Source organism: Symsagittifera roscoffensis, chromosome 1 (assembly GCF_963678635.1).
Source record: "Symsagittifera roscoffensis chromosome 1, txSymRosc1.1, whole genome shotgun sequence".
Lineage (NCBI taxonomy): Eukaryota > Metazoa > Xenacoelomorpha > Acoela > Convolutidae > Symsagittifera > Symsagittifera roscoffensis.
This window is the reverse complement of record NC_087062.1, coordinates 4,641,661-4,657,890: the sequence shown is the minus strand read 5'-3', so window position 1 is coordinate 4,657,890 and position 16,230 is coordinate 4,641,661. Positions and strand designations below refer to the sequence as shown.

The following is a 16,230-nucleotide window of genomic DNA, read 5'->3' as shown; positions in this document are numbered from 1 at the left end:
AGCATCAAAAGATTAATTTGAATTATATTTGGCAACTGGTTAAAAACAAATTTGATGGCCGAAGTAGTCCGCATGCTAATTTTTGGTATCAATGGGAAAGTTTTGATAGAAAAAACTAGTAAAGTTTTGTAATTTTTTGAGTTTTTGAACTATTGTAAATGATTTTTTTTTTCAATGGACATCAGTGTTATCGTTAGAAAAATCAAAAGCATTTTTCGTTATGATTGTTCAACATTTTCAGGCCGGATCGCATGTAAGTAAAGTTGGGACATTATTGAATATAGGGAAGAAGAAAAGATATTTCACTAATTTCGATGGGTTCTCTCACTCTGATTTGTTTTCTATGCTCACATGACTCTCATTTTCACAGTGAATTCCAGCAGTGAAATATTTCAACTCATGCTGCTTTTTTACGGTGACTGAAAATTGACTCTCCCATTTTTGCTCCCTAGTCTAGTAACACAAAAGACTTTCGGAGGTGCGGATTTAGGGGGACAATTGAGATTTTTAAATATTTTTGGCGAGCTCGGGTTTTTTCCTTTCCCCTCCGCCGCCAACTTTTCAAGGCTGCAAGTTTTTCAAGGTAAGTTTCCTGTTCACATTGTCCGATTGTCACAAAAATTGGAAAAATATCCGAGCTCGGAAATTCAATTTGGTCAGCATGAAAAAACTAACTGAGAAGCTGTAATGAAAAAAGCGCTGAAGTGTTAAAGTCCGATGAGTTTAGAAATCATGAGTTCCACGTTAAGCAGCCTATGCCCAAAGACAAAGAGACTCACAGAATGCAGTTGAACGACTTCCTCGAGTCATTCAAGCGCTTCGGGCATGTGTTTCGATTGGACTGAAAGCAAACAATTGTAAAAGAATGCAAAATTAGACTTGAAGAACAAATGGCATGAAGAACAAATGTGTTCAGAATACTTAATTTGGGCTCTTTTCCAGTTTCCCACCACCTCGCAAAATTTCAAAATTAAGCTGTTCAAAAATTCTTCACGCGGCAATTTGCATGTAAGAAATGTAAAAATTTGTTCACCTGTTCGCGCTGACACGTTTCATAGCAGTTTATAACATGAAAAGTCATTTTAAACAGACTTTCGTATATTGAGTTTCAGAAAAAATCAAAGGGGGGGACTGGAAAAGAGGCTTAATTTGTTCACTCTATAAAATTTCACTGAATTAAAACAGTGTTTGGAAAAGAATCCTAGCAACTGTAAAATGATACGGGGTTCTTTGTTCTTTTTTATCACCTGCGATTGCGAGTTTTCACTCCGAATATTGAATGCAATTTCTGATTGTTACATAAATTTATAGATGAACTGATTACGCTATTTGAAACATATTTAGTCTCGATACGTAACATGTAAGAACCACTAGTTACACCGTAAAGTTGATGCTTATAAGGAGGGGGGAAGGGGGGGCAATCATACAATAAAAATGACAATTAAAGAGGATTTATTAAACAGTGTAGAGATCGAGGAGTTTGATCAAATTTTGGGGGTCTATCAGGGTTTCCAGGTCCCCTTAATTGGCTCTTTTTTACCCCCCTCCCCACCTGCGATTTTTCAGAAGTAATTTTGCTCTTCCCAGTCTCCGATTGTTAAAAAAATTGGCAGTCCGGACTAATTAGGCCATGACAAACATATTTGGTCTTCATATTTAACCTTGTAAAACCACTCGTTACACCATGAAAATGATGCTTATGCGAGGGGGGGGGGATGATGAAAAAGAGACGCTTCATTTATGTTAAAACGCGGTTAACTAAATACCGTAAAATGTCGTGTGCCTTTATAAGCCGCATTAAAATAGATAGGTTGAACCACTTTTTTGCATGGGAGTAGCGGAATAAATAAGTTTTAGACAACTGATTGTTGTAATTTTGAGATGCGGGCCGGGAAAGTGAACAGAACGCTTTTGAGGTGTAGAGCAAGGTATTGTATTGAAAAGGGGATCTCTCTTAAATTTTTACATCAGTAGAGGGAAAAATCATGCAGTTAGAAATCATATGTTCACGTGGTATTAGTGACTTGATATCGAACCATTTTGGGTTACGTCGATCTTAGCTTTTTTTTCATGCATCCATTTTTTATGCTTTTTGTAATAGAAAAAAGTTAAATAAATTGCGAGAATTGTCAGTCGAAACATTGTGTGGTTTAAAAGACTCGATCCTCAGTCACAAAAGTCACAAAAAAGACGGGAACGAATGAAACCGGGCCAAATAATCAGACAAAAACAGCAAGAGTGGAAGGAAGATGAGGGCATAATCTGGTTCAGAGACAAATTCAAGTTCAAATCTCGCACGCCGGCTAAAAGAGCAAAACGTAAATCACAGGCAGAACGAAAAATCAATAAAGAATGATGAAACTCAGAATTTTTAATAGTCGTTGAACGTAGTTGAAGACTATCATATAGATCGTGATGATTTTGTTTTTCGTTTTTTTTTTACTTTTGGTTTTTTTTCCATTTCACTTGTAGTTTCGAAAGCGGAATTTAGTTTTCTGATTTCCCAGTGAAATAAAAAAAATACCTATTGATCAAGTTTTCTCAAATTGAGTTAATTATATCAAAAAAGTGTCAATTATAAATTGTTCTTGAAATTCAAAGATCTTTTAAGTCATACGTTTTTTTACCTTGAAATTGAACATTTTTCAAAAAACGAGTCAATTTGTTTTTGATTTCTTGCGTTTTTAAATTCTTTTCCAACTACCTCTTGGCTCTGTTCATCGAGTGACGGTTCTTCAACCCCCACCCCCCAAGCACAGGTCATTAGCACTTCATAAATCTTTTTAATATCTGGTCGGGTATTGGTGGTTTTGTTGAAATCTTGATTTTTATTCTAAATGAGAAATGGGTCTTGGACGTTTTACAAATGGAGCTTTTTCTCTTTTTAACTTTTAGCGCATCCTAAACATTGATACGTCTGTTTTCTTTCAAACTGTTCGGACCTTTGGCTCTTCTATCGGAGCCCCCCCCCCGCCACACCATTCACTAACATCAATTTTACGGTTTTACCATTGGTTTTCTGAAGTTGTTTTCGAGGTCGAAAATGTGCTTGTAATTAGGCGATTAATCCACATGCTAATTTTCTTGATAATTGGAGAACATATTTCCAAAAATTGCAGTTGGGGATTGGTAGAAGAGTCTGACTTTCTTGTGAGTTTCGGTTCGGCACGATACCATTTTTATTGTGGTTTCAGATGCCATCGCTAAGCACGTGGTGGATATCGGGTCCGAAGCGATACCCAGGACGACTCTGTCGCAACACTTCTTTGGCAAAGGCGGAACTGGAAAGCTAGCATACGACCAGTTTCTCTCTTTCATCCGCAGTTTGCAGACCGAAATTTTAATGGTCGAGTTCACTGAGTTCTCGAAGGTACAAAATTTGGAAATTTTTCTTTATTATAACATTCATTCTTAGTATTCATTCTTAATTGTCGGTGAACGCAAGAATGAAGGCACTAATTGCTTTTGTTTGGTTTTTTGAGGCAATAAGTCTTAAACTTTTATCCCACCCAAATGTGACTTTTGGCGGTTTGACTTCTGAATTTTTGCAGTTCAACTCAGATTCATTTGCTATAAGGAAGACAACTTCCAATCAAGTCATCAGACCATCAGTTAAAACGTCTATTGAATGAATGATTTTGATTAGAATTATGTGCGCTAAAAGTGGTTTTCACTTATAATATAAGGTCTCAATAATTTTTTTTCAGGAAAAAGTCTTACAAGTTGTTCGCGCTCAAATTTGATTTCTCGCGGTTTGATTCATGACTTTTTTAAATTCGTGGACATTTATTTTGACTTTTAATTAATTTTTTTGTATAGACCAAGAAAGAGCAATTGATATTAACCTTTATCTCGGGATTGAAAATGCGAGTTATAGGGAGTAAAAATCTAAGGTTACGTTTATTTTTGTCCATGAGTTTAATTGATAGAATTCAAGTTTCAAATTGTCTCCTGAAAAGTCATGTTTTTCTTCACCAATAGCTAGAAAAAAATATTATCTTTCTGCAGAGCGTGTTAATTAAATTCATTTTGAGCTGCGAGTTAGGCTTAAATTTTTTTAGGGCCTTAGAACCATATCTGAGGACGAGTTCGCCCGTATCTTGTTACGTCACACCCAGGTTCCAGCGGAACAACAGGAAAAGATGATGGAAAACCTACTGAAAGAAGGAAATCCGACCTTCAAGGGAATCACGTTCGAAGAGTTCTGCGAGTTCTTTTACTTCCTAAACAACATCGAAGATTTCGCAGTTGCAGTCGAAATATTCTCGTATGCAGGACAGAATCTGAACAAAGCGGCGTTCCAAAGAGCCTATAAGATCACAACTCACGGCAAAGAAATTCCGAGTACAATTCTAGACACGATGTTTCTCCTGTTTGACGTGAACAATGATGGAGAACTGAGCAAAAAAGAGTTCATAGGTCAAATGAAAGATGCAGTTCAAAGAGGCTTTAGATATCACACAGACGAGTTTATAGGATGGCAGGGCTTCAAAAAGTGTCTGGTTAAGGAAAGAAATGCGACCACGGAGGAATAAATTATCAAACAGAACTCAAGTAGTTAATGTGTTGTATAGTTAATGCCTAATCGTTGGCAATATCTGTGACTTCTACTTGGTCAAAAAACGGTTGCGTTAGGTTGACTAATTTAGGTTGATGGTTTCAACAAGCTCAATCGAATAAAAATTGATTTCAGACTTCGAAATCAGCAGTTTTAGATTAAATGAACTTCGTTCAGATTCGTTGACCGAAAAGGATATTGCCAACTATTTGTCATTAACTATACATCTTGTGCATTAGTTAAGGAAATTGTACGAGCAAAAATATTCGCAGCTATTTCTGTTCACTGTCAATAATTGGTTCGTTTCCCCCTCTCCCATATTTGAATTTCAATTGAAAAAAAAAAAACTATTTTAACGTTGAAATTAAGTTTTGAAATTTTTGTAGAATAAAAAATTAACTATTCTGACAACATTTTTACTTGATACTTCATTAAGAAAAGTCGCCCATTTAGCCTTAATAACTAGCTATAATAACAATTGGAAGTATTATGAAAATGGAAAATTTGCAATGTGGCAGGGGGGTTGGTATTGAGTGGGAAAGGGTCCAATAGTTTTATCTGTTTGATCTAGGATCAGGGGCGGATTTAAGGGGGGGGGGACTAGTATGGTTAATGAATGACGCAGAACCGAGTGGTAAGTCATCCATTGTATGTCTTACAGTCTTACACTACTAGTGATTTTGCTCGAAAGGAAAGGTTGTTTTGATTTGCATCTGAAAACAAAAACTGAAGAAAAACTGCTATCAATTACTGCGATTGTATCCTAATCGAAACCAAATTTTACGAAGACGATATAAATGTAATTTTAAAAAATAAATTCTGAAAGTCAAGTTTTTGCAGACCGATTGTCCTGTTGGATGGATGATGACTTAAACATAGTCATATCCGAAAACTTATCAAGACCTTCAGCACGGATTCTTTCTTGGACGCTGCCATCAGCCAGTGTTGCTTTAATCGGGTACTTTTGTTTCTGTAAGCTTTCCAGTAAGTTTTTTCCTGTAAACAACAAGTAAACATAATTAATAATTAAATAGCTCTTACTGTTTACGAAGAGCAACTTCATAAATTCAATTTTTAGGGCGTTTACCAAATTAAATAGATGTCAAAATTGCCACTTATTTAGTGGAGTGTCCAGGTTTTACTAACTGGGTTTAAAATTTCTTCGATGACATTCCGAACAATTTTTCAAAGGTGCCTCTAGAGTCCTGTTTTTGTTATTTTGACGAGGAGAGTCAGATTTCCCGGGGAATAGAAACAGGACTAATTGATCGAGTTTTGGGTTGATTTAATCGAAAAAGTAGCAGTCATTAATTGTTCCTGAAATTCAAAGAGCTTTAAAGCCATATACTTTTTTTCTTAAGTTTTCCTAAAAAACAGTCGTTATTTTTGTCATTACTCTGTTTCAACTGCCTTGGCTATGTTTTCGGCGCTCTTTTTTCATTTTTAGCAGATTTTCATTTGCTTGTTTTTCTTTTTGTCAGATTTATTATTTTGTATGTGACAGATACTCGGCTTCGCATGTTTGCATATTGGATATATACGATGTGCTAAACCGTGAAACAAATGGTGGACTAGGGGGTTCCCATTTCGGCATCCCAAAAGTTTGTTTTTCGAAAAACATTACTGTTTCCAAATCATTTGTATTTGCCTTTTTCGATTATTTGCTATTTCAGTTTTATTTCTATTCTTGTTAATTGTAGCCCTCACTTTTTGCAGAAAATTTTAACAGAACGCGTTTTCCTAACTGTCGACACAGTTGCCTTTATACTTTTTTATGACTCCCTGGAACATTTTCATGGTTGGATCACTATTTGCCCTATTAAGAGCAACAACCAGTTAGAGAATCATCATCAGATATCAACGTCAATTTCCAAGTTATCATTTTTCCAACGTATCATTTTTTTCATCATTTAGAGGCTTTAGTTTTTCGTGCTCATCTTGTTTTGATTTTTTTCATCGTTTATAAAAAGTTATCACTCTCGTCTGAAAAATTTAAAAAACGAGTCACATATAAGACAAAATTGTGGGGGCGGCTTTCCTCATTAAAAAAATTCGCGGACCAAATTGACTTCCTCCCCCGTAAAGCGATTTAGGGGGGAGGATGTTAACTTGATTCAAAGCTGGATTTTTCAGCCAATCAGAATTTAGCATTTAACACGCAGCGTTGAGCCAATTTATTCTAAATTAAATGTCTGGGATGAAGATCTTAAGTTGGTCTAGTTAGGGGGGAGGATGTTAACTTGAGCCCAATTTGAGTTCTTCTTACTAAAGTTATAGTTTAATTTCCATTTCTATATGGTACCTAGTAAACAATTATAACTAAAACTGTAAAGAACTAATTTAACGGTTAAATATATGTGAATTGTGAACCTTGTAACGAATCCCCCCTTTTGCAATTGGGGGAGGTAGTTAACAAGATCCAGGAAAAGGGCTGTCAACTCCAAACACTCACATGGTATAGCAAAGGTTTCCTTCCCGATTTATACATATGTATGAGCTAAGCTTTCAAGTTACTATTATCGAAATGCACTGAACTCTTGAAGAGTGTAGGAAATTTGAACAGAGGTCGGTAATATAAACAATCTTATAAATTACTATGCTTTGTCTACTGACGAAACCGCAGCTGATTCAAATGCGTGCATTTATGTGACGAAATCTCGTTACTCCATCTGGTTTTTTAAAAATGATTCTAAAAATATTTTCTTTCAATATCGAAATTAATTTTTTCGGCCAGTTTAAATATTATTGTTTTGCAAAATCTTCCGGACGTTTGTTCACGTGGTGTTGTGATCACGTGATTGTATTCGTGGGGGGATGTTAGGAGCTCGGAGTCTTCTCCAGAGCAACACACGACTGAAAGCTTCTACAACTTATCTGAATATTGAGCCGGAGAGAGGCGAAAGTTCAAGTGCGAGCAGACCTCGTATCAACAGAAAGTACTTCGCCTATAGAAAAAACGGTAGGTGCTCAGAAATATTTATCTAAAGTATATTTTTTGACCAAAATTTGAAGAAAAAAAATTATTACAAGAAAATCGAGAGTATATATCTTCCCAGACTTTAAAACATGATAGAAAGTCTCTTAATCGATAATCGAAAGATTATTTTTGAGCGTGCGTCTTAATTTATAGGAACGTCTTTCACACAAAATTTTGAGGCCCTGAGATGAGAGGTTTTATTATAAATTATCTACAAAACCGAAGCACTGTTAGATTTTGGTGCGGTAGATATCGGTTTTATCGTCCCTCTTGGATTATTCTGGGGAAACTTGATGAATCATCGTCAGCAGTTAACTGAGATCTAATTAATGCTCCAATAATTTTTTAAAAGTCGTGTTTACTCTTATGTAGGTCTTGGTCACATTTTTTTGTTTTTTTTTTCAGGAAGAAGTCTTGAAGTTTGTTCAAGCTCAAATTTGATTTTTGGTGATTTGACTTTTGATTTCTCTTTAAGTTCAGTTCATTTCCTTTGTCATAATGAAGGCAAACTCGGCTCTTTTTCCTCCTCCCCCCCCCAACCTGCAAATTTTTAAATTTGAAGTTACTGTTCACTTTGTCCGATTGTCATGAAAATTTATGTGCAGACTAATTAGGCCATGATAAATTAGGCCATATTTGGTCTTCATAAATAACATTGTAAAACCGCTCGTTACACCATAAAATTCATGTTTGAGTGAGGTGGGGGGGGGGGAGGAAAAAGAGCCGCAAACTCCACTATCGAACAGCAAAAATGTAAAGAAGGTTGCGAAAAACGTGATCAGCTTCTAGTTTCAAAAGTGGAATTTAATTATCAAATTTCTCATCGAAACAAAAGTTTTACCTATTAATCCAGTTTTCTCAAATCAAAAAAGGCCTGTCACAAATTGTTCTAGAAATTCGAAGAGCTTCAAGGGCATCTTTTTTTTTCTTTGAAGTTTGAAAGTTTTCTTTTTGCCCCTTATTTTTTCTGTTTACTTGCGTTCATTGACTCTTTTACAACTCTCTGTTGACTATGTTTTTTCTGTTCAGATCATGCTCCATGGTGGAAAACAACTATGGCGTTTTGTGTTTTCTATCCCACAAAAAAGTTTTTTTTTTTTTTAAAAAAAAACATTATTTTTAGGTTTTTTGCTTCGTCTATCATCTGCACGTAACTATTATGCGTGCATTCGGAAACTTTCAAAAAAAATTTGCAGTCGGAACGATCTGTGCCACCTGTACAGAAGCTGGCTTTCCTTATTGTTCCGACCATTTGCCAAATTAGGAGGAACTTTGTAGTCGGTGTGTTTTAGTTTTTTTTACTTTTTTGTTTTTCATACAAAATCAGGTACAACAAATAATCATAGAAGAGAGTTGAGTAATATATCATGTTAAAGCACTTTCATTCTTGATTCGAACGACATTAAATTTTGAAAAACTTTCCCAGTGTTGAGAAAGACCGGTTTAAAGTTTTTGTTTTGTCTAAATTTGAGCAAGTAAAGCGAGCGAGCACGCTTGTTCGTGCTTAATTTACGCCGTTTACAGTAGCTTAATTATGCTTAGTTTTCATTTTAGTCGAGTAAAATTGTTCGTTGGAAATTTTCAATGCCAGTTTGGGAATCAAGAATTCAAAACATTTCTGCACAAAAATTGAAACAGAAAATGGGATTTTGTTATATTTTTTTTGTTTTTTTTTATTGTCCTGTTTGCCTATTTTATGATGACTGTCGAATATTTCGGAATTATTGTTTCACGCCAGATTTTTTTTTCACACCACGCAGAAAAAAAAACTACACTTATTTGAAAAAAAAAATCGTATACTTTTGAAAACTATGGTCGGAACATTCTGTGCTTCTTGCGCAGTAACCGGCTATTCTTGTTTCTTTTGCTATTTGAGAAAAATTGATTGCTGAATTGAAGTTTTAAGACGCGCAGATCAAAATTTTCATGGACAATAATGCTTTCAAAAACTGATCAAACGGATGAATTTTGGTGCGAATGATATTGGAGAGACTTGTCAATCTGACATTTTTTGAAGGATTGGAAAATATCTAAACTGACCGGGAAAATTTGATGTGGTAAGCCGGTTTGTTTCGTGTTCCAAACTAATTAGAATGCAGAAATTTGAATTTATCAGAAAACAAAAAAGAACGAATCTCACGCATTGTGTCGCGATATTTAAAAAATGACCAAGTTAAAAGTCTGCTTTCTAAAACATTTTACGGGGGTCGGTCGGTCTACCGAAATGAAGTATATTTTGTGCAGGCTAAAAGTTTTTGATGCAAATAATTAAATAGTGGTTTGGAGGAGGATATTTTATCTGTGTCTATTCAGTATGGAGGGGGGGGGGGTGCAGGGTGCAGCAGGTGGGGTGAGGTGTTATGTTGATCCAAAGAGAAAAATTCATTCGAATACATTTTAAATTTAGGGGTGGAGATTTTATAGTAGCTATGATGGTGGGGGGTTTAGTCAAGCATGTGGATAATTTTTTCCCTTTAGATGCAAAATGTCCTAAGAAGTATGCGAGCAGTGAGTGCCTATCATCAACCCCCAGCAGACAAACAACAACCCAAGAGGAGGATGATTGCAACCAATCGGCGTCATCCTCGGAAACAGACAGCGAGCTCGCCTACAACAGCGAGAACGAAAACTGGCTGCGAAATGAGAATGACAAGTTTCTATTCGATAGAAATATCAACCTATCAAAAACCCCAACCAATCAGAACACAGGATTTGAGCAGACTAATGCACCGAATATGTACTCAGCGAGAACGAAAAATTTGGTCAAAACGGAGAAAACAAATTTGGGTGGAGTTTTTTCGAAAAAGTTCTGGAAGAGTTCGGAAAGACCGGAGAGTAATCAGAGTTTTCTCACACAAACAAACACTTTCGAAACAGTTTGCTCCAGGTATGATATCACAAGAAAACACTTATTTTGTCTCCCAAAATGTTATTCTTTACCCCTGCGATAAGCAAGGGTCATTGCAATCGGGTATTAGACTTTTCTCCCGTAAATAACTTAGTTAACATAATAGTCTAAATTAGAAGTGGTAAACTTAGGTTCAGTTCATATTGAATTCAAGCTTCTTCGCGTCTTCGGCACTCTTGACCTGGAGGTAACGAATACGCCTGGGACGACAATAGTCCTGGGTTCGAAACTGACAGGACCTGTAGTTTATTTTTTCAAACGTGAAAGCTTTCGTTTCAAAAACACATGGCGGCTTATTGTTCCGACCATTGAAAATGGGGAGGAACTTTGTATTCGGGTCTGTTTTAGCCTTTTCTTTTTGTCTTTCTCGCAAAATCAGGTGCTACAAATAATGATTGGGCTGGGTTGAATGATATTTCATATTAAAACCCCTTACAGTCGTGATTCGAACCACATAAAAAATTCAAGACTTTTTCACAGTGTCGAGAAAAACCGGTTTGAACTTTTTGAATTTTCGGCCTATTTCGAGCGAGCAGTCTTATTTTAATTGCTTAAAAGCTTGCAATAGCTTAATTTAAATCGTATAAATCTAGTTTTATTTGCGTAGCGTTAGTTTACTATGAGTATTTCAGCGCCTTTTTGGTATCAAAATTTTTCAAAATTTCAAAAAACTGCAAAAAACTTGAAAAACTTTTCGAATTTTTTTTGATTTTTTTTTCGTTTTTCTAGTAATTTTCTACAAAAATGGTTTTTCAACTTGCTTGTTTTACCTAGCTATTACTTGTAGTTATTATTATATCTTTTCCCCAGTTTTTTGTTCAGCTCCTTTTATCACACCACGCCGAAAAAAAAACGACAAAATTTTATAGAAATAATAGCTCAAGTTTTTCATGGCAGCATTTTTTTCTTTGTTTTTCTCGGCTTGATGGGTTTCGTGCCAAAATTATACCCGCTTATTGGCTTCATATTGCGTCGTTCGACGAGTGAAAATTTTTTTAGGGGGCGGGTGTGTCGCTCCAAGACGAGAACGTTCTGTGCTACTTGCACAGCAATCCGATAGTTTTTTGTCTGCTTTTTAATTGATGTCTATGTGATTATACTTTTTGTTCTAGAAGACCGGAAGGAAGATTATTCAATGCACATTTGCTGCAATTTAATTCTCAGAACCCTAAAAGCAAGAAGATAGCGAGATTAAAACCATTGTTGGACTCAAATGATCACTCGAACAACCCAAATTCAGTTTCTCAAATCAACTCCTCACGCATTATGCACAACAGCGAGAATAGATCTGCTAATAGAGCAGAAGATCTAGGGCTGAGTACCTTAGAAATCTGTCAAAGTAGTCCCGACAATGTCCTTAGCTTCCCTACAACTTCAATTGAGATACCGCAAACTATCGAAGTTCCCGCATACTGCCTTAGCCCAAATTCTGCAACTGACGACTCACACAAACTGAGACAATTGAGGTCAGATAGCCGACAGTTCACCTGGACGACAAGTAGTAGCACGACAACAGCTGTTTCGACTAGAAGTGGGACTAAATGTCGGTTAAAAAGACAGCCAATGATTAAACTGACTAAAAAAGACGTGGAGCATATCAGAGTTTCTTGGAATTAAAAGAAACTCCAAGAGTCAATTTTCATTTAAAAGCTGATCAAATTCTTATACTTTTCAATGTGTTGTTTTTATATTTTACTTATTTATTAATGTGATTTTCCAATATTTTTAATTTTGAAAGTTTCTTTTTCAAGTAGAAGCTCTTGATAGGTTGATTGTGATTGGCATTGCATATAATTATAGATCACCCAGAAAATTTGCGCGCATTTTGTGCCAATTTAAAACAGTGTGTTGTCGAATGATTGGGGAGGCTGCAATTCAGCAAGAAAAATTAATATCAAATAGTAAAGGTCTTCAATTCACAATTAGGATTTGAGAATGAAATTAAGACATATTATTAGCATTGTGAAAATGTAAAAAGGTCAATTTTCTAAATAGAAGTAAGCCTAGTAAAACTTTTCTCTTAATCGGCTTGAAAAAAAAATAAAGTTTTTTTTTCATTTTTACACTTGCCATATGCAAGGGTGTTGCAATCGGGTACTAGACTTTTTCCCCGTAAACAACTTTGCTCACATGGTGACTGAAGTTTTTTCATCTCAATTTATGTTCATGTCTACATTTTAAACGCTGGTTTTGTTAAAAGTAATGATCGTAGTGAGTACTCTTATATAGGTCTTGTTGATTTTTTTTTTTTTTTTTTCAGGAAAGTGCAAGCTCAATTTTGATTTGTTTTCTTTTTCAGGAAAAAGTGCAAGCTCAATTTTGATTTTTTTTTTCAGTTCTTCAGTTCACTTCATTTCTTTTGTTAAAAGGAAGGCAAACTCAACTATCGAACAGGAAAAACGTAAAGGTCCCGAAAAACGTGATCGACTTCTAATTTCGAAAATGGAAATAAATTATCTGATTTCCAAGAAAAAATTTTACTTATTCATCTAGTTTTTCAAATTGGGTTAATTTTATCACAAAAGTTTCAATCATAAATTGTTCCACAAATTTAAAAAGCTTCAAGGCCATCTATTTTTCGCTTAAAAAAAGTCAGTTTTTTTTTTCAGTTTCCTTGCGTTCATTACTCTTTTCCAACTGTCAGTTGACTATGTTTTAACCTTGCGATCAGCGAGGGTGTTTACGAAGTTTTCATTTTATGTTGTGTAGAAATTAAGCGACTCCGATTTCAGTTTACAATATTTTGTTCTTATTTTTTATTCGGCATGAAAGGTTTCGACTTATAATATATCGGCTTTGAGGCCTCATTTTGAGTCAATTGAGAAGCAAAAATATTTTGTCCAAATTTTTTGAGAAGGGATTAAAAACTTGTTTTTGTGTTTCTAAAATTCTCATAAAAACAATTTTTTCGGCGCAACGTGTGTCTGCTCAAGAATTGTCGGCTTTGTTACCGCTTTATAAGTTTTGTTTCGATACTTATTTAACATTCAATTGCCTTAACTGTTGGCATATTTCTTTGAAAAGAATTTTTCTTCAAGACCAAATCAAGACAGATAGAGGAAAAATTTTGGTAGACGAAATTTGTTTAAAATTTTTAAGTTTTTCTCTACGGCTTTCATCTTTGTTTCTTTTGGTTAGTTTGTCATCCTATGTATGTGTTGTACCGCAATGACTGTGAAGTTTTGCTTCGCTTCTGTTTATAAAGTTTCTAAAGTTGCAAGTAATTCAGTTCCGATCTTTCGTTTTTTTGTGCAATTTTTATATATTTTTTGAGAAACAATTTTTTGAATTTTTTCCGATTTGTCGGCTCAGTTGCAAGTAGTAATAGTCATTCAATTTTGTATTGCAAGTGATGCGAAACTCTGCTTCGCCTCTGAGTAATAGCATGAAATTTTAGCATTTCATACCAGAGCTACAATAACCATAGATAACGTGACAATAGCTCAAAGATTTTACGTGGTCATGATCTTCAGATTATTTTTGATGTAAATGTATGGCTTTGATGCTTGCTCAATTATTCATCATCTTATTCTTAGTTTTTTTTTCAAATTGTTTCGATAATTTAATCAGACTTGAGAATGAAACAATTCAATCAATTCAGCCACTTTTCATCAAGTGAAGTTATTTTTTAAGTGCCATTTTGGGAGTCAAAACTTTGAAAACTCAAAAATTTTCTGCAAAAAAAAAACAAAAAATTTTTGTTTGTTTTAATTTTTTTTCTTTTTTTCCTTTCGCAAAATCACAAAATAGCAAAATCAGCTACCACAAATAATCATTAGAGAGAGTTGAGTTTGCCTGTTTGCTATTATCAAATTAAATCCCTTATAGTCGTAATTTGAACGGCAGAAAAAGTTTTAATTAAATTATCCAGTGCTTATCTTAATGGTTTAAAAGCCGACAATAGCTTAACTTGAAACTTCAAAACTTAGATATACAGTTTTACTCGAGTAATGTTTTTTATGAGCATAGCCCCTTTTTGGAATCATAAACTTCAAAAGTTCAAAACACTGCAAAAAAATGAAGTTTTTGTAATTTGTTTTTTGATATTTTTTTCGTTCTTCTTGTCAAATTTCTGCAAAAACTGTTGTACAGTTTGCCTATTTTATTATGACTCGAATATGCCTAAGTTGTTCAATCCTTTTGTTCAATCCTTTCATCGTACCTCACAGAAAAAACGTCACTAATATGAAAGAAAAACTGCTGTTTTAAGACTATGGTCGGAACAATCTGTGCTTCTTACACATTAACCGGTTATCCTTGTTGTCCCGACCCAACAAAAATTGTGGAGGAAATTTGTATTCGGCTGTGTTTTATTTTATTTATATTTTTCAAGCAAAATAAGGTATCACAAATAATCATCTGAATAATCATCTGAATATCATATTAAAACCCTTTCAGACCTGATTCGAACGATATTAAAATTTTTCGATGCTTAATTTTTTTGCTTAATTTCGAGCTTGAAAAGCGAGCGAGCATGGCTATTGATGCTTAAATTCGGCCGTTTACAATAGCTTATTTATGATAATTTTAGTTTTACTCGAGTATAATTAGTTTTTGGAGTTTCATTAACGTCATTTTGAGAATTAAAAACTCCGAAAACTCAAAAAAATTTCTGCAACAAACGCTGAAAAAAGGTTTTTCAAAACTTTGTTTTAAAATGATTTCGTTAGTTTTTTTAGTCTTTTTTTCTTCAAAACTCAATTTTGCCTGCTAACTATGACTGTAGAATTTGTTTCAAGTTTTTTGTTTATTTTTCAGTCAAAACCTTCCAAAAAATCCCAGAAAGCAACATTTAAGCCTGATGTTTTATGAAATTGCTTGTTGCGCAGAAAATTTAAATTTTGCAAAATAGTGTTTTCTTAGTGTTTTAGGGGAGCTCGAAAATCTAATAATTTGTTGACCAAAAAAGTAAACAAAATTTTTGAAACATTCTCAACGAAACATTCTCGAAGCATACTCATGTTTGATTAATGTCATTTTGAGAACTAAAAACTTCGAAAATTCCTAAACTTCAGCAAAAAAAAATTTTTAAAAATTGATTTTTTAAAACTTTTTTATAAAGTTTTCTTTAGTTTTTCTAGACATTTTTCTACAAAACGGTTATCTATTTTGCCTGTTAACTAAGATTGACAAATATACCTTATTTTTTGTTTTTTGTTCTTTCTTTTCATCAATCCACACAGAAAAAAGACATTAATCCGAAAGAAAAAAACTATCTTGTTTTTTTAAGGAATATGATCGGATCATATTTTGATACTTGCACCGTAACCGGCTATGCTTGTTTCGTTTGTACATTACTCTAAATTTCTAAGAAAATAAACTGATATTTACCTCTGAGGTGACATTTTTGTCACACCATATTCGGCAATTAAAATAATGGTTTTTGGAGCATCCCAAATTTACAGCATATTGAACAAGAAAACGTCCTGAGTTTACCATTGAGAGAAAAATGTTTGCGAAAATTTACGTGAAGCCATGAGTGTTTGAAATGGTCTATTTAGTTTGTGGCTTCCCACTTAGCCAGGGAAATTACGAGAATCGCAAAGTAAGCAACTAAATCCAGGCCATTAGTGTTAATATTGCCCAATTAGATAAAAAGCAGATGAATGAAAAAATGCCGGATCGAAGGCAGATTGGAAAAAATTTTAAATTTTAAGAATACCGATTTACGAAAAATGGAAATACGAAAAACTTTTTATATTTGCACGTATTTGGTTGTGGTTGTTCAAAACATTTACTACATTGCACGAGGCTAATTTTATCAATTTGTATTTCAGTTAGCAAATG

The 16,230-nt window shown here is 34.4% G+C and overlaps 2 protein-coding genes across 3 annotated transcripts in view; both read left to right on the top strand.

Moving 5' to 3' along the window:
- Nucleotides 1-5,033, top strand: part of LOC134857046 (S-phase kinase-associated protein 1-like) — a 61,096-nt gene extending 56,063 nt beyond the window's left edge. Inside the window, exons 3-5 of one of the 2 annotated variants that reach the window (XM_063873386.1) lie at nucleotides 242-253; nucleotides 3,195-3,370; nucleotides 4,062-5,033. In XM_063873386.1, the coding sequence (XP_063729456.1) occupies nucleotides 242-253; nucleotides 3,195-3,370; nucleotides 4,062-4,535 (662 nt within the window). In that variant the 3' untranslated portion in view covers nucleotides 4,536-5,033. The remainder of the gene's footprint in view (nucleotides 1-241; nucleotides 254-3,194; nucleotides 3,371-4,061) is intronic. The other variant, XM_063873387.1, reaches the window with a different exon arrangement.
- A 2,339-nt stretch (nucleotides 5,034-7,372) lies between these two features.
- On the top strand, nucleotides 7,373-12,087 carry LOC134842280 (uncharacterized). Its single transcript, XM_063858588.1, has 3 exons — nucleotides 7,373-7,517; nucleotides 10,014-10,422; nucleotides 11,556-12,087. The coding sequence occupies exons 1-3, from the start codon at nucleotides 7,373-7,375 to the stop codon at nucleotides 12,058-12,060; spliced, it is 1,059 nt and encodes a 352-aa protein (XP_063714658.1). The 3' UTR covers nucleotides 12,061-12,087.
- The last annotated feature ends 4,143 nt before the right edge of the window (nucleotides 12,088-16,230 follow it).